The sequence below is a fragment of the Panulirus ornatus genome, chromosome 51 (assembly GCF_036320965.1).
Source record: "Panulirus ornatus isolate Po-2019 chromosome 51, ASM3632096v1, whole genome shotgun sequence".
Taxonomy (NCBI): domain Eukaryota; kingdom Metazoa; phylum Arthropoda; class Malacostraca; order Decapoda; family Palinuridae; genus Panulirus; species Panulirus ornatus.
In genome coordinates this window covers 1,727,501-1,750,869 of record NC_092274.1, presented here as the reverse complement: position 1 = coordinate 1,750,869, position 23,369 = coordinate 1,727,501, and the positions used below count along the sequence as shown (strand labels likewise).

Here is a 23,369-nt window from a genome sequence, read left to right as displayed (position 1 = left end):
CAAATTTCATCAGTACTGCTACTACTGCTAATAATAATAATAATAATAATAATTATAATAATAATGGTACACTATCCACTAGAATAATGTATATTTGATTTTTTACGAAAAGAACACACTGGAGTATTAATGAACCTGTAATGACAAGGTGTCGAGGAATTCAGAATCCGCCTTCCAACGTATAAAGTAATAAATCAAGCAAAGAAACTACGTAGAGAGTAGGCATGAGACACATGGCTAATTTACGTCAATCAATACGAATCAAAGCTAATAACAGATCGCTATTTTTATGCCCTGGTTGATGTTAGGCATGGGATGCGGGCGGGAACCTAACAGTAAGAGAGTTTGTGATGGAAGGAAAGGTAATTCTTCCTTGTGTCGTTGCTCTCATGGTCCTGATGGGGAGGGAGTTCTTCGGTATGGCTTCCCTTGCATAGCCTTCTCATCCCGGCCGCCCGCCCGCTCCTAACCGACGCAAACTTTCTCTCTTGGTGGTCGCCACATTTTAAGTTTGAGCTAGGCTGTGTGTTGGCTAGGATGACAGAGATCGTACGGATAATATGGATCTGTCAGCTTGTGGTAAGAATATTGATGGGCCTTTAGAATGGCGTGTGCCCTACGGGTACAGCAGAATGGGTATGAGAAATATGCATTATCTTCCTGTGTATCCACGTCCAGTAAAGGAATTCGCACGCAGACTGGGGTTAGGAGTACAGATGCGGCCCCGGCCCGAGCCAACATATAAAAGTTCAAGACATTTGTACATGATCATTTAGAAATAAAATGAGTTTTTGTACATGTGTAAACTAGGTGGCCAAGATGAGTCACTCACGCACACCCTGGGCGCCCCTGCCCCCTCTCGCTTTACATAACTGGCCCCCACCAGACACCAGGTCTCCTTCGACAAGCTAGTCCTCACCCATCGACACACGCGGCCTCCGACTCATTCCAGTGGATCCCTTCTTCACGAAAGCCTCCATCCCTACACACGCAACCAGTAGTGATCCCCCGGGGGTCTTATTATTAGCCTTCAGACTCACCGGGATATTTTCCCCGGGAAGGAATCGACGGTGGAATGATTCGCTGATCTCCCGGGAATTCGCCAACGATGTTACTGCGGCGGAGTCTCGTGTAGCCAAGAAAAGCCATCCTCGCGCGCTCTCGTTCGTCAACATGTGGTTTTCATTTTTACCGACCATTTCCTCGGGTGGGTGCACGCGCTGGGCGAGTGGGCCCCGTCAACGTCAGTGTGTGACATCACCGGTCGAGTACGAAAGATAAAAGGAATTCTTTCTCAGCGCCTTCATGTCTGGGATCTTAAGGTTGGACATCCTTGACTGTATCTGGTAGGGTGACGCTGTTTACCGTACGCTGGTTACGGTTTTGCCTCCCCTATGACATCTACAAGCCTAACTGCACCGTATCATGTTTATCTATCATACTGTAGCTTAGTGCTTACCTACGCTCTTCTGTAAGCCACTCATCATCTCAGACACTCTTCGATAGCATGTATAAACCTGAATCCGTCATTTATCTAAGAACCTAAGGACTCTGCACTCTGTTCTTCGCCTCTTCTGGATGTGGAGTACACCATACTTTCTTGGCTTCCACTGTACTCGTATTAACAATACAAACACACACACATGAGTGTAGAACGGCCTCCTCACACGGTCGAAGTAATTACACAAACACAAAGCGTGTAATCATACGCCAGGGGAATTTCTAAGATTTCAAGCGGCTAGCGATAAACGCCACGAGAATTTCTAAGATTTCAGGCGCCTGGCATTCCTCTTTCAAACCCACCTGATCCGCTCTCAGTCCTCAAGCTCTTACGTCAGATGCAGGAGTTACTCGGTTCATGAGGTAAACCCGTGAGGGGGAGGAGGACTATTTATATGCCTCATAAGTACACTTGGGACTGGCACAAACTCCCTCTCGAGTTTACTTAACATCTGGTTAACGGCGGACCAGACGTCTCTTGTCTTTGTCGCCACATCTGTAGACTCGGTACTCTTATATTAACACTGTGACACGAGGATGCGTTTTGTCATTTTAAGATTTTCTTCACCGTTGGTTTGGCAAGTTGCTGGGACCTGCTAAGTAGCTGCCGTGTCGCCAGGTTCTAAACTCATATAATGTCAGGTTTGGCTAGGTGACGCAATCACGGGTCGTGCTAAGTAATGTTATAGTTCTTAGCTATATGTACTGCTATAACGGCCTTTGCTAGGCAGTGCCATACCAGTTCTTTTGCTAGACATAACGTTTGTTTTACTGCTAAGCTCTGCTATGAGTTCTCTATACAAACATAGCGTTCTTTGCTAAGCACGGCTAGAGCGAGGTCTCCTCACTCTGGGGAGACCCTCTTGGTCCCCCTCCCCCTCTTGTGCTGAGGGAGGTAATCTTACCATTACTGATCCTCTTTGCTCTTTGGGTAATATGGCGGAGGGTCGAATGACTCGAGCCGGCTGGGATGGGGGAACGCGTGGGGTTGAGGTGACACGGTCGTGGGCGGGGGTTGGATGGAGGGGTCATTCAGGAGGATGGATGAGGTGGGGTTGGGGATGGGGGGCTAGGCATTGGGGTGGAGGGGATGGGTCGTCAGCTGTTCCCCGCAACGGTCACTGACGTCATCCTTGTCTTATTCATGCTTGCTTTGTGTTCTTGTGGCCTTCGTTTTTGCTTTCTTCTTTATGCTTTCCTTGGTAATAGATCCATCTCGTTAACTATATTCATTCATGAAGTGTACTACACTGTATTTTCTCAACGTATCTTATTTGTAATCATTTCATACTCGCCGTTTCTCACCTAAGAGGCGGACAGTCTTAATTCACAGGAAGGAATCGCTTCTCTATTCACGCATTCAGACAAGGCTTGATCATGCTCTCTTCTTCATAATGCTACGATTAATGGCGTACATCATCACACGTTATGTGGACTAGCAAACGCCACTTGAACCCAATGAATTCATTTTCGTACAATTCTCACCATTTGGTAGTGTACACACATCCCTGTAAAGCATCAACATCTGGGGGAGACTTGTGTACGTCACTACACAACTCCTACACTTATCTGGGAATATATCTAATTTATAATCCTCGTCTAGACGTCGCTGTAACCATCTGTAAAGTGTAAATGACCCGTGAACGTAACTGCAACGCCCTGACACGGGTCTGTATATTACGACTGTCGCCTGCAGTTCTTTTAAAGACCAGTTTATGAACTTCAACCGTCTCCATCAGTTTATATCCTCGTCATCACGCCATGTACACTATCCTACCACCCACAGTCGCCTGAGCCTATCTCTTCGGCACGGCATCCTGTAGCTCAAAGATAAATCATGTCTGGATTTATCCTTCAGGTCAGAGAGTGTGCCTCGTTCACCCTGAACCCGCTCGCTCGCTCGCCGCTCCACCCTGGGTATTGGCAAACCATCTGCCGTCATTGCGTCGGGTCGTCGAAAGCAGGACATACCAGCACGGTGAGCCGGGGCTCGTTATAATAACGGTAACCGTTACATGAAGCAAACGTATATCTCAACAATCTGGCAAATCGATGAATCAAAAACATCTCACGATTTCACGAGTCTGTCAGTTTCCTTTACTTTTTCTGTAATTTCTTTAACGTAAAACCACATTGCAAAACTCCACGGTAGTACAACACATTGTTGTACGTACAGAACACTCTTGTAAAACACATAAATAACTCGCAGTGTTCAAGGCATGGGGGCCCCTTTCCTCACGTGTCAAATCCCCCCTAACCCCTATAGCACAAATAAGTAACTGCCATTAGGTAAATTGCGACTGATCGGAAAAAAAAAAAAATGGATACCCTGAACAGAGTAGCGGATGGCTAGGCTTGCCTAATTCGCGAAGGGCTACTAAGGCTAGCCTTAGCCAAGCTTCATCCAGAAATTTCTCCCAAGGGAAGAATTATAAGCCAACTTGTGGAGTCTTGTTACGTAACCTGGACATGGATCTGACGTTGCCAGCTTAACGCACTCACTCCCCCAGACATCTGTCTTGCAGCTCACACTCCGTCGCGCAGTTGCACCCAATGACATAAACGTGCCAGACACCCACGCCACCCGACCACGGAGGGGATGACGCTCGGCCTTTAATTAGGAAATGGCATGTCTGCTGACGGGTGTCTGCCGAAGATGTCTGCTAACAGGTATATAGTTTGGTAACGGGCGACCCTTCCTTTTGTTTTCCTGTTACAGGAGTGCAGCTGACGGGTATCTATTGACTATCGAGTAAATTCGTTTTATCATGCGACCACCAGTATTTTCAAATCCTTAGCAAGGCCTTTGCAAATAAGTCATTCAGGTAGCTTCGTGCAAAAAAAGTCATACAAACTTATACATATTATTTGTTTGTATACGTGTGTCTGTGTGGACTAATGAGGATCTACTTTTGTGTACACAACAGTGCTACATGTTTGTGTGTATACAACAGCTCGACCCAAGGACGTACTTGCCTCCCTACAAGGGGAGACTCGAGCTGGGTGGGGTGGCATATGATGCGAGGTGTAGTGGTGACGAGGACGCCCTCCTGTTGCTAACCTAGATGCACTCCTTCCTCACAACCATACAGCTCCAGCCTTCACCCGTCCCTTCCTAACATTTTTTTTTCCACCTTAACTTCAATGCATCAGACGTATCCCTCCACTTCCTCTATTTCATCCTCACGTCTGAGTACCGCAGCTCCACCCCCTCCCTCTGTCATGTCGATCTCCTCCTCCGCTTTCTCCTGCCCTAGCAACCCCCACCCCCTACCTTGTCCGCGGTTTGTCCCAACCCCGCCCGCTGACCTCGAACAGATAAGTCTATAGGGTCGGAGTGGGCGGATTTGCGTAGCAACAGAGAGCATGGTAACACCCCGGGTGTGCGTTTTATGGGAGCCCTAACGATTATAACACGCACCACGTAACTGGTACATCTGCTGAGTGGAGGGTGTGTGTGCGTGTGTGTGTGTGTGTGTGTAGGGGGGAGGAGTGGCTTGAACGCCTACCTCATATTCTGGGTTGGGCTCTTCGGGCGCGGAGGCGTATGAGGCAATTCATCACACTGCACTTCGCGCGTTCGCGTTGTGATAGGACGAGTCCAAGTGCAAGAACACTTGTTCATGGTCCACCATTCATTGTTCATTTGAGAGAGAGAGAGAGAGAGAGAGAGAGAGAGAGAGAGAGAGAGAGAGAGAGAGAGAGAGAGAAATTTTGTGGGTTCTTACAATTACTCTGTATTTCGGGCGGGTGACTTGAAAGCATCTCGACAAAGGGTATACTGAAAAATGTACCAACACCAGAGTTCCAGTGGTTTCGTGGAGCTGTCTCCCTTGCAATTACGTGTAACCAATGCTTCCAAGGTTTAGAAACTGGTTCACTCGGTTGTTTAATGCTGCAAATATCATTCTCATGTATCGTATTCAACCTGGTTGGTTTGGTACACCTTCTAGAACTAATTAGTTCCTTTATCAAATGTCTAGGGAGCCCTTCCGCAATCCGAAGACAACCCAGAACTGCACAGACTTGCATGTATTACATGAACAAGGCTGGCTAGCCTTTTTATGTAGCAGCCATTTATTCTTTACTCATCTTCTATTTGCATGAAGCTTTAATAATCATCATCCCAAACTGTTGTTGAGATATTATATTCATCTTCTATTTGCATGAAGCTTTAATAATCATCATCCCAAACTGTTGTTGAGATATTAATGTCACTGTGAGATGGCCACCCTGTACTTACTGAAGGCCTTTAATTCTTTTTTCAGAAACCTGCTCCTTCCAAAAGATGACCTTCAGAAGGCTATTTGGTAAACAATGAAGTCACAAGAAAGAAGATTTATCAGACAACATGAGGTTAAGAGTCAGGTTAAAGTCTTTAAGTGTCCTCGCCTTACTAAGTTTGTCCATCATTGTATATAACTTCATAGGCTTCCATATGGGTGGCTGGAATGATGTCAGTAACAAGCCGAGAGGAAGGGTAGCCAGAATAACAGCTGACGTGAGTATTGTATTTCTTATTTATTTTACCAGTGATTGTGTTGTCATGCTGCAATTTGAATCTCAATGATCTGGTACTTGTATAAGGATACAAATGATTCACCTTCCATGCAGTGAAATGAATAACATATGACTCTGCTGATATACATTTGCCATTCACCTTCATTAACGATAGGTATCATCACAACAGGATCTGATAGCTATAGGCCACCGTAGTTCACCCGTTATTGTCACAGCTCCAAACCGAATACCTGTAGTCAGTGTTGCCAGCCTTAATTCAACCTTTAATGCAACTACTGCCCAAAGAAACAATTTAGCTGGCAATGGCACTCCTTGTAATAGTGCCTGCCAGTCCCGTCGTCTCAAACAAAGAAGTGGGTCCGAAACTGCAGATAATAGTGCAAATGTAATGAATACAACAAGATATGGAAAGAACCAGGGAGATTCATCCATGCAAAGGAGAAATCGTGTGCAGCAACTGAAACAGTGGCATGACTCTGCTGAAGTAAAATACAGTAAGGGTTGGAAGGCATGCGACAGGATGTGCAGGTTAGCCAACCTCAAACAACACAGGACTCACAGAGGAGGAGCCTATGCCTCAAGGGTACAGGTAAGGTTTCAACAACTTAGCATGAATAGATGTAGTGAGGGTCAAGAAGGGATTGCTTCAGCTGGAGGGAATGTGATTAATTTGCAATATATCTGAGTCAGTGGACTTTGGTGATGAACAAACACATAATCTTGTTATGTCTGATGTGCCCCTAACACTTAATTGTTGGCATGAGTGGGATGTACGCCATCTTTCCATCCATAATTTTTGTAGCTGCACAACATTCTCAGTGAACTCATGGACTATGCTTTTTGAGTGCAAACAACTATAAAATACATGTTTACCTTCATCAGAACTTTATATGAAAAAAGAATATGTACATTATTGCTTATCTGATGAAGGCATCATTATTTAAAACATTACTTCTGATAAATACCTTTATGACATTATATCGCATTCTTCCCTTACTAAAAAGTTGAATATATCTATCTTTTGGTTGACTGGATTTGTATGACCAGGATTTTCATTTTCTAAATGTCCTCCATCATAAAACCCCTTTTACTCGTATTCTATCTGTCATCCATCTACCTCTCCTTTGGCTTTCCGCAGATTTTCCCTTGCATTGTTCACAACGGTGGTGTTTGTGCCTACTATAATAAAAACAATTCCTTTTTCTTACCTTGTTGATCCTGAATCTCCAAACTTTGACGTCAACTAGCATAAAGTTTCTTTGCCTTTTGTAACTTTGCTTTTATGTGTCATATATAGTTGCTTGCCAATTCCTTCAAGTATATACAACTCTTCAACTGTTTGACTTCCTACAAAGAAACATTGCTGTCTTCAAATCCGCAAGGTGAAGTTTGCTAAATGGTTGAATTTCAATTCAATGTACACTAAAGGGGCTGATCAGACCTTACTTGGTATGATTCTGGCAGATGCAAGGCCCTTAATGATCTGGAACAGAAAATACAGACATGAGTTTCTGACTGTCACAACACATTTTTTTTCTGAACCCTTCAACTATGAATATACTATTTCTCACCCCATAGAGTCTTCAAACCATAAATCCATTTATTTTTCCTCTTTTCTTTCATACTTGTTCACCATTTCTAGCAAGAAAGTGCCAGGAATAGTAAGGCCTCATTCACTTGCATCCATTTTCTATTTGTAATGTTTAGTGTACTAAAACCACAGCCTCCTATCCAAAACCAAGCCCAACAGACCTTTCCATGGTTTCCCTCAACTGCTTCATATAACCTGATTCAGTCCACTTACAGCGTATTGCCCCCAGTATATCACATTACTCCAGTTCACTCTATTCCTTGCATGCCTTTCACCCTCCCTGCCATTATAGTACAGTCTCCAGGCTTCACCTAGAACCAAACATAAACTGAATATCCTAACTAACCATCAACAACACTGTCACCCCCATAACTGTGAAATACCATTTCTTTAGCCACTTTCATCTTAAGCAGTTCTTTCATCACTCTCTCTTTTTGCCAAATCACTTACCTTCCTGTCCCCATTACCACACATCTGCAACCTTGTCATGCAACACATTAAACAGTCCTTCACAGACTCACTCCATCTCTTCACCTCTTTTATGCTTGTAACCACTCTCCCTCAGCTCCCTTCCATGATGCTCCAATTTACCCTATTTTTCTCCTCAGAATTCACCATCTTCCAAAACCTATACTTTCTATATTATTATCTATAATGATAATATGTATACACAATTATAATCATGATATGGTATTTATATGTACATAATGGTTATTGTGCAATAAGTCGACCAGATTAACTTTTTAAGTCATTTACAGGTGGAGAGCATGACGTTACCAAACTCATGGACGGTGACACAGGATCTGGTAGATCGTCTGTCTGCCAGGCGCAGTCATGTTCAAGAGGTAAGGTCAGGTTAATATTTGGGAGAATCCATCTTAGCTATATCTATCTATATCTCCAACAGGGAAAATATTTTGACAAAAATAATTTATATTTAGAGCCCTATTCCTATTAACATACTGAATTTCAAGGACCGTCCTCCAGATGCCTCTTTTCCTTAGTCTTTACTTTCCCTATACCACTTCTTTATAGGTTACTGCACACCTGAAACTCCTCACAGTCCTAAAAACATTGCCCTATCCCATTTATCTGTCTTACTTGGCTACTGTTCTTAAGCAGGGTATCTTGGTTAACAAGCTGTGTTCACAGATAATCTTGGCAGCTGACGTGAGTCACGAGGATGGGAGAGAAGACTATGGTCATGGCTGCATTAAGGTGTGTGTGTGGTAGGAAAGGACACTGTCTGATAGAGCAGAGGTGAGCATGTCTGAAGATATAATCTTACCAACAGACTTGTCCAAATGCACCTTGGGCCTTGAATGCAAAAGAGCAGAGAGAGTGGATAAGTTCAAAATGAAATGGATTTGGACACTGGGAGAGGACGAGTGAAAAAATAAAAAATACAAACAGACTGTGTCAGAAGTGCAGGGAGAAAAGGGGGAGAAGCAGACTAAGAATGAGCTTGAATGATAAGAGTGAAAAAAGGCCTTGGGGTCTCAGGGCCTTAACCCCCCTTTTTTGTGTGTGTGATGACTTTATTCCAGCACTCAGAATATTTTCTTATCTTTTCATCTCAAATTTGTTCTCTGTCCCCTCTTTCACCTTGTCCTCTTCACTTCAGACAAGGACACTACCCTAACTTCCTGCCCCATGTCTTCCATCTTGTGAGGCTCCTGCAGCATGCAGGAAACTGGCCATGTCCACCAGCTGGGATCACAGGTCTGATGTGTGTGCATCTACATGTAGAGAGTGCATGACAACTGAGTAGTAAGTGCTTAGTATCTTGTATCAGGGAATGATGGGTCTTGGAACATGTTGAAATGGTGTATGCTGTGTTGTAGTGATGGGTAGTGTTCTGAGCATAAGCAGGAGAATGTAACGTGTGTTTCTGTCTGTGTTATAATTGTCAGAAGTAAGAGGGGATCTATGAGTAGAGGTTACTGAAGTGTGAGGTAGGGTAATCTTTTTATTTTTTTCATGGAGGTTGGTGGTTATAGAGTGGTTTGGCTGGAAGGAGTCTAATGCTGCTGCATAGAAATGAGCACCAAATATATTGAGGTACATCTGTACTGGGAGATCTTTTGTTTCACAATGAAGGTCTTGAGTGTTTGTGGTTTATATATATATATATATATATATATATATATATATATATATATATATATATATATATATATATGAGAGTTGGGGTGAGAGACTATCAGTAAATTTTAGGGAAAATAAAAAGATGTTCTGGAAGGAGGTAAATAGGGTGCGTAAGACAAGGGAGCAAATGGGAACTTCAGTGAAGGGCGTAAATGGGGAGGTGATAACAAGTAGCGGTGATGTGAGAAGGAGATGGAATGAGTATTTTGAAGGTTTGTTGAATGTGTCTGATGACAGAGTGGCAGATATAGGGTGTTTTGGTCGAGGTGGTGTGCAAAGTGAGAGGGTTAGGGAAAATGATTTGGTAAACAGAGAAGAGGTAGTAAAAGCTTTGCGGAAGATGAAAGCCGGCAAGGCAGCAGGTTTGGATGGTATTGCAGTGGAATTTATTAAGAAAGGGGGTGACTGTATTGTTGACTGGTTGGTAAGGTTATTTAATGTATGTATGACTCATGGTGAGGTGCCTGAGGATTGGCGGAATGCGTGCATAGTGCCATTGTACAAAGGCAAAGGGGATAAGAGTGAGTGCTCAAATTACAGAGGTATAAGTTTGTTGAGTATTCCTGGTAAATTATATGGGAGGGTATTGATTGAGAGGGTGAAGGCATGTACAGAGCATCAGATTGGGGAAGAGCAGTGCGGTTTCAGAAGTGGTAGAGGAGGTGTGGATCAGGTGTTTGCTTTGAAGAATGTATGTGAGAAATACTTAGAAAAGCAAATGGATTTGTATGTAGCATTTATGGATCTGGAGAAGGCATATGATAGAGTTGATAGAAATGCTCTGTGGAAGGTATTAAGAATATATGGTGTGGGAGGCAAGTTGTTAGAAGCAGTGAAAAGTTTTTATCGAGGATGTAAGGCATGTGTACGTGTAGGAAGAGAGGAAAGTGATTGGTTCTCAGTGAATGTAGGTTTGCGGCAGGGGTGTGTGATGTCTCCATGGTTGTTTAATTTGTTTATGGATGGGGTTGTAAGGGAGGTAAATGCAAGAGTCCTGGAAAGAGGGGCAAGTATGAAGTCTGTTGGGGATGAGAGAGCTTGGGAAGTGAGTCAGTTGTTGTTCGCTGATGATACAGCGCTGGTGGCTGATTCATGTGAGAAACTGCAGAAGCTGGTGACTGAGTTTGGTAAAGTGTGTGGAAGAAGAAAGTTGAGAGTAAATGTGAATAAGAGCAAGGTTATTAGGTACAGTAGGGGTGAGGGTCAAGTCAATTGGGAGGTGAGTTTGAATGGAGAAAAACTGGAGGAAGTGAAGTGTTTTAGATATCTGGGAGTGGATCTGTCAGCGGATGGAACCATGGAAGCGGAAGTGGATCATAGGGTGGGGGAGGGGGCGAAAATTTTGGGAGCCTTGAAAAATGTGTGGAAGTCGAGAACACTATCTCGGAAAGCAAAAATGGGTATGTTTGAGGGAATAGTGGTTCCAACAATGTTGTATGGTTGCGAGGCGTGGGCTATGGATAGAGATGTGCGCAGGAGGATGGATGTGCTGGAAATGAGATGTTTGAGGACAATGTGTGGTGTGAGGTGGTTTGATCGAGTAAGTAACGTAAGGGTAAGAGAGATGTGTGGAAATAAAAAGAGCGTGGTTGAGAGAGCAGAAGAGGGTGTTTTGAAATGGTTTGGGCACATGGAGAGAATGAGTGAGGAGAGATTGACCAAGAGGATATATGTGTCGGAGGTGGAGGGAACGAGGAGAAGAGGGAGACCAAATTGGAGGTGGAAAGATGGAGTGAAAAAGATTTTGTGTGATCGGGGCCTGAACATGCAGGAGGGTGAAAGGAGGGCAAGAAATAGAGTGAAGTGGAGTCATGTGGTATACAGGGGTTGACGTGCTGTCAGTGGATTGAAGCAAGGCATGTGAAGCGTCTGGGGTAAACCATGGAAAGCTGTGTAGGTATGTATATTTGCGTGTGTGGACGTGTGTATGTACATGTGTATGGGGGGGGGGGTTGGGCCATTTCTTTCGTCTGTTTCCTTGCGCTACCTCGCAAACGCGGGAGACAGCGACAAAGTATAAAAAAAAAAAAAAAAAAAATATATATATATATATATATATATATATATATATATTATTATACTTGATTACCGTTTCCCTTGTCAGCAACGTAGCACCAAGAAACAGATGAAAAATGGCCCATCCACTCACAAATGCCCATATATGTACATTTACATACACAATTACATGTTTGTAAGTGACTTGCTTAAACTATTATTAAAGAAATAGATACTTGAGAGGTTTTATTTGTATTTATCTACAGGCATGTAATAAGTATGGATTAGATAAGCCTTCAGAAACCAACAAGCCTAACGCATGGGAATTCTTGATCAGCGAAAAATATGGCTTAGTGTGGTGCAATGTCTTCAAAGCTGCATCATCAACATGGTTTTACAACTTCAACATACTTGCAGGATTCTCTGAGAAAGAACTCCTTCAAGCAAAAGATACCCCAATCCACCTTGCTCGAAAACGTTATAACAGGTGTGTGATGCCGCATTTGATAATTTGCTTTTAAATGCATTCATGTGGAGGCAATGGCTTGTATGAATGCAGGCTTTGGTTTGATGAATCAACCTGGCGTTCAGTGAAAAGTAAAAAGCTTTTCTATAAGTGTGGAAGTCTGTGTTTCACTTTTAACACACTGAACATGAGTGAGGATGTATGACTGATTTTATAGATGCCATATGAACCTGCTCTACCCCATTAAACTGGGAGTGGAGTAATGATTGATAGATAGATAGATAGATAGATAGATAGATAGATAGATAGATTGATAGATAGATAGATAGAGATATTTATTTCTCTGTTCAGTTCATCTTTAATATCATTTGGTGCTTTCACCACTCTGTAATACAACCACCATGCCAGGTATTTGTCTGCATTCTTTAACTGTAAATAATGATATTCAGAAATTTTGGATGTCTCCTGATGTGATCCCACCATTTTCCCAGCCTTTTCCTCAGTTCTACATATCTCTAGCTGTCATGTGTAATGCACTGAACCCACAGCTCCTTATTTATAACCAAGCCCCACAGACCTTTCCATGGTTTACCCTGGATGTTTCACATAATCTGGTTCAGTCCAATGACAGCACGTCAGTTCATCACTACAAAATACAAATTCCGTCTTGTATCTCAGTACTTGAAATTTTTGATATGAGTGTCATCCTGTAAATCCTTGTTTTGTTTATACTTTTAGGAAAAGATAACATAAGAGGTAAGGATTTCTAGCTCCTTACTTAAACCCCTTGCAAGTTGCTTGTACCACATTTGGGAGATATGTAGGCAGTATTTTGACTCCCATATCATAGCCCAGGGGTTATATTTATTATGTAACCTTTGGATCCCTCTTAAAGAGCTGTTGCAATTCCGATGCTGTGATACATGCTCAGACAAACTAATGTAGGCTCCTGTGTGACAAGCAGGTCGTCAAGGAAACTATACTCATTTCCATCTGCTCATTGTGGAAACTATACTCATTTCTAACTGCTCATGGTGTTACACCCCTTGTTGAAAATGACATCTTAGACTTGGCTTTTCCACGTGCAGGCAGATGGAACCAAAGCAAAGGCACTGCAGTTATTCTATGTAAATGATGCTTTTCTTGAACTTCATCGAGATGTATGCACAGTGAAATAATGCATTATGACCATAGCATATAGGTGTACAACTTTATCCATTATTTCAATCACTCTCTTCCCAACTAATTCTATCCAGAACCAGTGTTGAGGAGCTTCAGAACGTCTTGAATTTGTCAACCCCACCCCTGTCCTTCATGATTGCTAAACATCCCTTAAACATGGATGTAAATGATACTTTTTTTTCAGACTGATGTATGCAAACCATGAAATATTGTATTACGACCATAACATATACTGTATACATGTATATACAACTTTGTCTTATGTTAGAATCATTTTCCTCCTCAACCATTCAACGCAGACCTACTGTTGAGGAACTGCAGAAAGTTATGAATTCAACAAACCCACCCCTCTCCTTCATGATCGTTCGGCATCCACTTAAGAGACTTGTCTCAGGTTACAGGTAAGACCTCGAGTTACTTCAATATCTGTAAACAGAATTATGTTTTTTCTTAAATTTTACATCCTAAGGTGGGCATTAAATGCAAGATATGAGGATGATAATGATAAAGCACCGAGTTTTTGAAGATAATGGATAAGTAATACAGGTAGAAGCTCTCTAGTCTATGTTCCTGGAATACAGGTAGAAGCTTTCTAGTCTATTTTCCTGGAACCAAGTAATTTTCAGATCTGGGATTTCGTCGGATTAGGAAATCCAATCTGTGTAGTATGGTTTTCTGATTTTTAAATGTTTGTTGTATATTTTTATTACACCCAGTTGCTTCTCTTGCTGTAGTGAGTTTGTGTCATGAACAAATGAATGATGGCTCCACTTGCACACACCCACTCTCTGACTGTTATGCATAATGTCCTGAAACCAGAGCTCACTGTCCATAACCAAGCCTCACCACATATTCACTCTCTGACTGTAAAGTATAATGTACTGAAACCAGACTTTACCATCCAAAGACATTATAAGTGACTGCTAGACAGTGGATGTGGGTGAATAAGGCCATCTCTATGTTTGCTTTCAGTACTACCTCGCTGATGCAGGAAATGGCAAATAAGTTTGAAAAAGACATACATACACACACACATATTTATACATATGCAAAGTGAGAATTTTTTCTCAGTGGCTCAGCCATGTTCCTGATGCTAATTTGTTTAAAGGTGAGATGTGAAAAACAAATTGGCAGATTGGTGATATAAAATACATCCATACTTTTATCTTTCAGGGACAAGATCCTGTCAGGCAACCGTTATTACAGCAAACTTGTCCGCACCATTGTCAAAAGAAACCCAGGGATGGGAATACAAAAAACAAAAGACCAAGCTAAATCTGCATCATTATTTGGAAACAAGGCACCACAGACTATGGTGCCTTCATTCCCACAATTTGTACAGTTTCTTTTAGATGAAACTGCAAAAGGTGCAAAGCTAGATGAACACTGGGTTCCTATGAATGATTTCTGCACACCATGCCTCGTGCCCTTCGATGTATTTGCAAAGGTATGAGTTGATGAAACAAATCAGAATTATTTCTTTGAATGTGAATTGAGAAAGGTTTCTTTAGGTTAGCAAATTATGTTCTACAGAATTCTTCAGTACTGTAGTTTAGACTATCATCAGAGTGATACCAAGAAATGCACTGTTTTCTTTAATGATTAAGTTTACTCGGTTACATGATGCATCACAAAGATGAAGACTATGTATATATAACTATTTGTGGGAGCACACATGTAAATATTTACACATCCATCCATACATGAATGAATCTGCATGCACATATGTACAGTACATGTGTATGTTGTATTTGAAAATCCTGAAGAAAATATATTTTGTTTTAAAAAATCAGTGAAATATCAAAATGGAAAGAGTTGACCATAAGTGAAAGTGTAGCTGTTAATGATTTTGTTACTAGTAACAGGTCTTTTATGACTGACACCTTGACTAGACAGAAACTTTCTCTCGTAGTCTTGGTCAAAACATGGAGGATTAATAAAGAGGGAAGAAGGGTCAAAAAGGAGGAGAGCTACAAGATGAGCAGTGGCATAGGTACAGGCCTTACTCCAACCAGTCAGCATAAGCAAGGTATAAGAAAGCAGAGAATAAGTATAGTAGGATAAGAAAGGAGAAACAAAGAAACTTTAAAAAGAATATTGCGCATATAAGAGGCAGAAGAAAATTATAAGCTTTTTCATAAATTTGAATGAAGTATATTGTCTATTAAAGAGCAACAAATCAGGAAAGGTGATTCTGAGGAAAGAATTTTAGATGATATAAGGAAGTAGGCTGCAGAGTGCCAGACATGAGAAAAAGTCATTGACAGTCTTTAAGCAAATATTATATAACTGCATTCCAGTTTATGGATAAACGAATATTCAGCAAGATCTTCCCATTGCATAAGGCCAAAACTAGGATATACTTCCCAGACTTACTAACCACACCTCAAGAAGCACAAAGAGCAAATACAGAAGGTTCAGAGGAAAGCAATAATGATGGTATCAGAATTAAAAGGGTTAAGTTACAGAGAAAGGCTAGAGTCCTTCAATCTGCCCACCTTGAAAGAGAGAAGGGTGAAGGATGATCTGCTCACTACCTTGAAGTTTTTAGAGCAGTTTGATGATGAAGACAGAGATCAGGTCTTTCAAGAGATGTAGGGATATAACAGAGGACACGATAAAAAATCAAACAAGATACTTTTTAAGAAAGGTATGAAAATTTTCTTTTTTATTATAAAAGGGAGAATGAATGCAATAAAATAACTGAAAACATGATCAATGCTGATATGGCATACGTAAATTTAAGAAGCTTTATGAGGGAGAATGTTCAAAAGATGGGGCCTTATGATAAAGATTATTTTCCAAATCTTTCAACAACGGTATGAAAATATAGAATGTAGACAATATGAGGATGGTGGAGAACTGTAATGATATACATGAAGAATTTGACCCAGAAAGAGATGGAGAAGTAAAGTAAATCAATGAATGTTAGGAGTATTTATAGGAAGATGCTAGGCAAGTAATTGTTAATCATGTGTAGTGGAACCATCTTGTGTGTGAGGGTGTGAGGGAGTTTAGAGCCACGAGCTATCAGATTTACTAAGGTGATATGCAAATGAGAAGAGTGTTCCACATGATATTCAGGTAGACATCCAGTCCATTTACCTTTTTTTCAGGATTTTCTGAACAAAAATTCTCAGAATAAGAATCCTGTTCACTGCCATAGTCTAATGTACCATACATCTTCCTTGTATATCTCTCAATCTATTACATATGACAATTATTTATCTTTTAATGCAATGTTACACATTTTACCTGTTGAACAAGAATGCCATGTAATCTTTCTTGTTTGACTCTGCAGGTTGAAACTTTGGAGGAGGACGGGAACTACATTATATTTTCAGCAGGTAAGTTTTACGTATATCAAGTTCAGTGATGATGTGCTGCATGTCTTCATGAGGTGAGTGTAGAAGAGGCAACGAATACATGTTCAGTGCCAGCAGTGTGGAGGTTGCACCATGGGCATGAGGGGATCTTGTGATATATCTCTGTTTGTGTTTGTAATGCTGGATAGGTGTATGGTATACAGAATGAATAAAAGAAAGCACAACTCATGTATGGTTCAGGAATGTACTTTCAGTTGGAAGTACGTCTAGTGGGTTGGAGTTTAAGACCAGGCTGGGAGGGCTGCTGTCTACTGCTTGGCAAGTCATTGTTTGATACATGAGTCAAGGCCTTAGAGAGTGGGACAGGTATACAATGTGTTTGGGGAAAAGGGAGTGGAGGGGGTAGGCTTTGTGGATGATACAGATCTGGTGGCACACTCAAGTAAGGAATTCCAGAAACTGGTGTTTGCCTTTAGGGAATATGTGATAGGGGGGAAATCAAGAGTTATTGTGAATGACAGCTAGGTTAAGTTTAGCAGGAAGGCAAGACAGCTTAGTTTGAGTGCGAGTTTGAACGGAAAGAGCCTAAGTGGAGCGTTTTTAATACCAGGGAGAAAACATAGTAGCTGATGGTACTGTGGGACTGAAGGAAACAATAGATGGGGAGGTTAGGGTGCATTAGGAGTGTGGAAAGACTGGTCACTGTCTGTGAGAGCAAAGATAGGTATGTTTGTTTATATATTAGTTCTAAGAGTTTTGTGTGAGTTGTGGGCCCTAAATGCAATAGAATGGAAGAGGGTATATGTGCTGTAAGTGAAATGCTTCAGGAAAATTATGCAATATGAGGAAGGTTGATCTTGTAGGGAATAGCAGTGTAAGAGAGCTTAGGTAGTAATGACAGTATGACTAAAGAAGCTGAACAGACTGTGCTGAATTTTTCTTTCTATAAATCTACAGGTATAGAAGACTTGATCAAACCAAAGAGAATCAATCGCTCAAGGAATGAGCCAACCGATGAAGTAGCGGACAAGTTCCTCTGCCAGCTGTCACAGAAGCAAATGGAAGGCCTCCTGGAGCTTTATAAATATGATCTTGAGCTTTTTGAATATGATGCTTCAAAATATATAGAATGTACTCTTTCATCTACTTGAAGATACTTGGAAATATTTAAATTCAATTACCTCTTCATGTAGAATCTTCAGTATATTGCATCCTTCTCACTACATACAATATGTATTGTGATATGAACTGCACATTTTGTGTGCAATGCATCCAGCTTGGAAATGTAGTCATATATCACTTGGATGTGATTTGTAATACTCTTTGTGATAGCAAATATTTTGCTCAGTGAAGATTTTCGCTGCAGAGTGAAGTTATAGTATGGTTAACATTTAACCAATATTAAAATGAAAAACCTTGACAGTGAGCCCTTACAGGCATGCTTGTTAGTTTGTATTATACTTAAGGTAAAGTTTGGAATTTATATCTTAAGAAATCAGATATAGAATTTCATATATTTTATTACAGACAAGTTGCTGTACCTCATATTTATGATTAATAGTATAAGTATTTCTGATGATTAGAAACTTCAAGATGTGCACGGTCTTACGCGAAGTGATATATGCAATAAGGACTGAGACTATATCTTGATCATTAAACTGGTAAGTGTCCTTACTTGATGCAAAACTTAAATCCAAGTAGAACATGTCCTTTTCCTTCATCAGAAAGGTAACACATTTTGGTGTATCACCATATGCCATATATCCTCGAGATTATTCTTATTGACACACAGGTTGCCATGTTACTATGCGTTACATAATTTGTGTTAAAATTATGGTAAAACTCTACTACGTGGGTGTCACTTGGAGAATAGACACATAGGTTGCCATGTTACTTTGTGTTACATGAGATTTAAATTATGGTAAAACCGTACAACTTGGGTGTCACTTAGAGTATTTGATGTCTCTTCTGTAACAAACCTGTATCAGGATAAACAGAAACATCATTTTACTATATCTGAAATATTCCTGTGTATCTTTATAAATTAGTCAAAAGAAATTCATAACTTTTAATTAATATTGTAGTCATGAGTATCTAAGTGATGTAAAAATTGCACTTTCAGAATTACGTTTTCTTTTACAAAAGCAAGCAAATTTTCCAAGAAACCCATGTCTTTCCAGGGTATACAAAAATCTTCATGCTCCTCTGTTTCCACTTACTTATGCACTCAATGATATTTCCAATTTGTTGCATATACATTCTTTTGTTTAGCCTGACATGAAATTCTGTGGCAATCATATTTTCTTCCTTATATATCAACAAAGTGGACTTTGTGTTTATTTAAGTTCCTCTGTCCATTTGTACTGTACATGTTCAAAACCTCCAGTCCCAATATCCAGAGCCACAAAAATATCCAAAATATGAATGGCTACACATTTAAAATTCCCACTAAATTCTCACAGCTGGAAAAGAAGGCTGTAGTGCTCCTAGCTTTTTTCAGCTATGCCTTTACTCTGCTTTACACAGGCACAAAATGCACAGCTTCATTCATGCATGTTTCATTCTTGACAACAGTTTCAAAGAAACATGAGAGTAAACACCAAAATAATCTTACCTTTTCCCATGAGGGCCCCTAATTTCATCTACAACAGCATTCCACACTGCTCATAGCTTTCAATAATTCAAATCTGGAGCCTGTAAGAGTGCATCACTAGGGTTACTTCAGTAACCAGACATTTTGTAAAGCCATATGACCATAACCAGTGCTCCATCACTAAAGCTTTACAGTTTGTTTACAGCTCTTAACCTTGAAACTGTTCTATAGTTTTGGTATACTATAACTCTATGCTTGTGAGAGTTATAGACTCTCCAGGAAGTGGACGTACATAACAATGGCCATGAAACATTGTTTTGTTTGAACGGGGATTTTCAACATGATTATGTTCTAATGAGTGAAATTACCTATTTGTACTGTATATGGGGATGGAGTTTTACTTTTATGGGGCCCTATCTCTAGAACATCTTCAAGTATCATACAACCTCTTACTGATACTCCTATCTTATATTCCTACACTCATTCCATGTTCCCTTATATCTTGCAAATGCTGGCTGGAGCGTGAGATAATACATGTTCTCAGTTTAGTGCAATACTATAATATACATAGACTCATAAATATGATGAATTTGTTCTAATATACTTTTTCATGTATATCATGCAAAAATCTAAATTCTTAACTCATTGGAAAACTCTCTCAGTGAGGGTTCTGTCCCAAACAACCAAGGTGTCCATAACTTCAGTATGAGTAAATCATTCCTGAAAATTAGTGAGTGTGTTGGGAATGAATGACAATTCTTCCAGTATACTCTCAGGTCTGCTTTGCACAAGTTTATCATATACATATAAATTATCCCAGAGGTGCATAATGATACTACGTAGAAGTATCCCACCCATCCACCAGCAGTCTGCCTGTGAAATTGTCTCACTTTTCCCTGTTATACTGTGCAATATAAAAAGAAAATTATTGAGGAAGGAGCTTACACACCTCAGCATGAGTCTGGTTTGAAAAAGGGCTTTTTTGGGGGAAAAAAAGGCCATCCAGAGTTGAAAAGGATGTGCTAAAAATGTCTGAACATATGATGAGAATAAGTGAGGAGTGATTGACAAAGAGGATGTGTGTATCATAGATGAGGGGAGAAGGAAAAGGTGGACACCAAACAGGAGATGGAATGATGAAGCAAGAGGGAATAAGGCACCCACACAACAGAATGAAATGATATGGTATACATGGGACGACATGCTGTCAATGGACTGAGCCAGGTCATATGAAGCATGTGAAGCAGGTCATGCGAAGTCTGGCTGGAAAACTGGACATGACTGTTAAAGAATGGATGTGAGTGAACGAGTCCATATCTTCATCAGTTCCTGGTGCTACATCCCTAACATGAGGATTGGTGAGCTTGATGAGCAAGTATCAAATATATATATATATATATATATATATATATATATATATATTTTTATTTTCTTATTTTACTTTGTCGCTGTCTCCTGCGTTAACGAGGTAGCGCAAGGAAACAGACGAAAGAATGGCCCAACCCACCCACATACACATGTATATACATACACGTCCACACAAGCAAATATACATACCTATACATCTCAATGTATACATATATATACACAGACATATACATATATACACATGTACATAATTCATAGTCTGCCTTTATTCATTCCCACTGCCATCCCGCCACACATGAAATAACAACCCCTTCCCCCCGCATGTGTGCAAGGTAGCGCTAGGAAAAGACAACAAAGGCCACATTCGTTCACACTCAGTCTCTAGCTGTCATGTAAAAATGTACCGAAACCACAGCTCCCTTTCTACATCCAGGCCCCACAGAACTTTCCATGGTTTACCCCAGACGCTTCACATGCCCTGGTTCAATCCACTGACAGCACATCGACCCCGGTATACCACATCGTTCCAATTTTTGTTTTACAAGTAAAACAAAAATCTGGGTGTCAGAAATCCAAAAATTTTATCATCACATTATCATGATATAATTTCATGCATTATTTTTATAGTTTTACTATTCAGTTTACAAGTCTTGTGACACAGCATATATCTAGTTACCTAGTATGAGAAAAAGTAGCACAAGTGAAGAGTTTTGGTGTGATTGCTTAATCCAAACTTATGCACAGCAAGTTGAAGTCTTTTTTTACAATTTTGTTTTAACCCAGTCCCAAGCATTCTATAAATTCTATGCATCTATATTATCAATTTTCTTATTACCATCATCATCATTATTATATGAAGCATCAGAGATAAACCATGGAAAGTTCTGCAAGGCCTGGTTGTGGAGAGAGGGCTGTGGTTTCAGTGCATTACACATGACAGGTAGGGAGGATGAGAGCAAATGTGGCCTTTCCTTATCTATTCTGGCACGACCTTGCTAATGCAGGAAAAGGCAATCAAGTATGAAAAAAATCAAAATCAATATCATTATCATTATGGGGTCCATTGAGAAGTGTGCAAAAGGAGAGGCAAGGATAAAGTTTGTTTTGTGGGAAGGGATAATAGGCAAAGTAGTGTAGTAAGGATAAGAGTCTTGGGCCTGTAACACAAAAGTAAGGAAGGTGTCTGCATTGGAAATCGAATAACTAGGACAATATATGCTGTGAGGCAGGTTGGTCGTGTAGGGGATAACAGCACCAGAGAGACGTATGGTTGTCAGCACAGTCTAATTGACAAAGGTAGCAAGAATGTGCTGAAATGCTTTGTGCATATACAGAGGCTAAAGAAAGAAAGAAAGACAAATAGGAGTTATCAGTGAAAAGTGGAGGAAGCAAAAGGGATGGGAGACATCAAGGAGATGAAAGAATGGAGCAAAAAATAATTTGTAGTAATGGTACCTGAACATACATGAAAGCAAGAGGACACTGGATCCGAGCGGTATATTGAGGATTGTGTCTTGACAGAAGGATGAACTAGGGCATGTTAAGCATCCAAGACAAGCTATGGAGTAGTTTGTGGGGCTTGAGTGTGGATGGACGGTTCAGGTTTTGCTACTTTATAAATGACAATTAAAGATTGCGACATGCAGTCAAGGAAGGTATTCATTTGTTCCTAATGCAAACTCACTAAGGAAGGTAAGAAAGGTAGGAAACAAAAATTACTATCATTATCATTATTATTATTATCATTTATTACTATTAACATCATTAATGTGTAGTTTCGGTGCACTACACATGACAGCTCAAGCATGGATGTGACTGGATGTTGCCCTTCTTTGTCTGTTCTGGCCAATATCTTGCTAACAGGGGAAATGGCAAGTATGAAAATTTTCTTCATTATTATTGTTATTATTACTAATTATTACCACTGTTAATATTATGTTTAGCAGTAGTAGTAGTAAGCACAAGGAAGGAGCTGGTAATCCTTTCTACTTATCACTATGAAAGCAGGAACAGGTGAAGGAGCTGGGAGAGGATTTTTCCTCCAAGGCTCAGTTATATGTTAATGATGCTACTTTGCAATGGCAAGAAAGGCCAGCAGGGATGGAAGAAACTGAAATTACTAACACTGTATCATTAATAATATTACAGTTTTATCAACATTATTATACTCTTTTATAAATTTTTGCCCTTTCCATCCTAGAAATGAGTTTCAGAAACAGATGACCGCACCTTCAAGGAAAAAGCCTTGACTAGCTTCTTCCAAAGCGATAATACAGAAAGGTGGAAGTTTTAAGCCCTATGCTCGTTTTTTAATTGCCTTTTACAACAGCAACATTCTTTCTGCCCTTTCTCCAGAGATGATAATGATATTCACATTATCATTTTCACTATTATTCAAACCTATTTGATTCTCATGCTGTAGCAATATAGCATCAACAACAAATGAACGATACCCATATTTGCACACATCCATTCTTTAGGCGTCACATATAGTTTCATGTATAAAGTACTATATCCATAGCCAACGCTCTATGGCCAAGTTCCCAAAGCCATGGAATGGTAACTGGGGCTTGGCTGTGGCTGTAGGGCTCTGCTTTTGGTGCTCTACTGGTAACGGTTAAGAGAATGGGTTTGTGGAAATGAGGCTGTTTGTTGGTTCCTGAAATTGCTCTGTTGAGG

At 40.5% G+C, this 23,369-nt stretch overlaps 2 protein-coding genes across 5 annotated transcripts in view; one reads left to right on the top strand and one right to left on the bottom strand.

The window, feature by feature from the left end:
- Polr1A (RNA polymerase I subunit RpI1) overlaps positions 1-23,369 on the bottom strand; it is a 141,828-nt gene that overhangs the window by 113,080 nt on the left and 5,379 nt on the right. The window contains exon 3 of the mRNA XM_071691759.1: positions 7,230-7,504. The gene's annotated coding sequence lies outside the window, so the exon portion shown is untranslated. The remainder of the gene's footprint in view (positions 1-7,229; positions 7,505-23,369) is intronic.
- Positions 1-23,369, top strand: part of LOC139764818 (carbohydrate sulfotransferase 11-like) — a 53,286-nt gene that overhangs the window by 29,417 nt on the left and 500 nt on the right. For 3 of the 4 annotated variants that reach the window (XM_071691783.1, XM_071691785.1, XM_071691781.1), the window contains exons 2-9: positions 5,769-6,001; positions 6,191-6,610; positions 8,371-8,457; positions 12,022-12,242; positions 13,703-13,804; positions 14,577-14,850; positions 16,705-16,750; positions 17,687-23,369. The exon at positions 17,687-23,369 is cut by the window's right edge and continues 500 nt beyond it. In XM_071691783.1, coding sequence (XP_071547884.1) covers positions 5,852-6,001; positions 6,191-6,610; positions 8,371-8,457; positions 12,022-12,242; positions 13,703-13,804; positions 14,577-14,850; positions 16,705-16,750; positions 17,687-17,880 — 1,494 coding nt within the window. In that variant the 5' untranslated portion in view covers positions 5,769-5,851 and the 3' untranslated portion in view covers positions 17,881-23,369. Of the gene's footprint in view, positions 1-4,025; positions 4,171-5,768; positions 6,002-6,190; positions 6,611-8,370; positions 8,458-12,021; positions 12,243-13,702; positions 13,805-14,576; positions 14,851-16,704; positions 16,751-17,686 lie in introns of all 4 variants that reach the window. The other variant, XM_071691784.1, reaches the window with a different exon arrangement.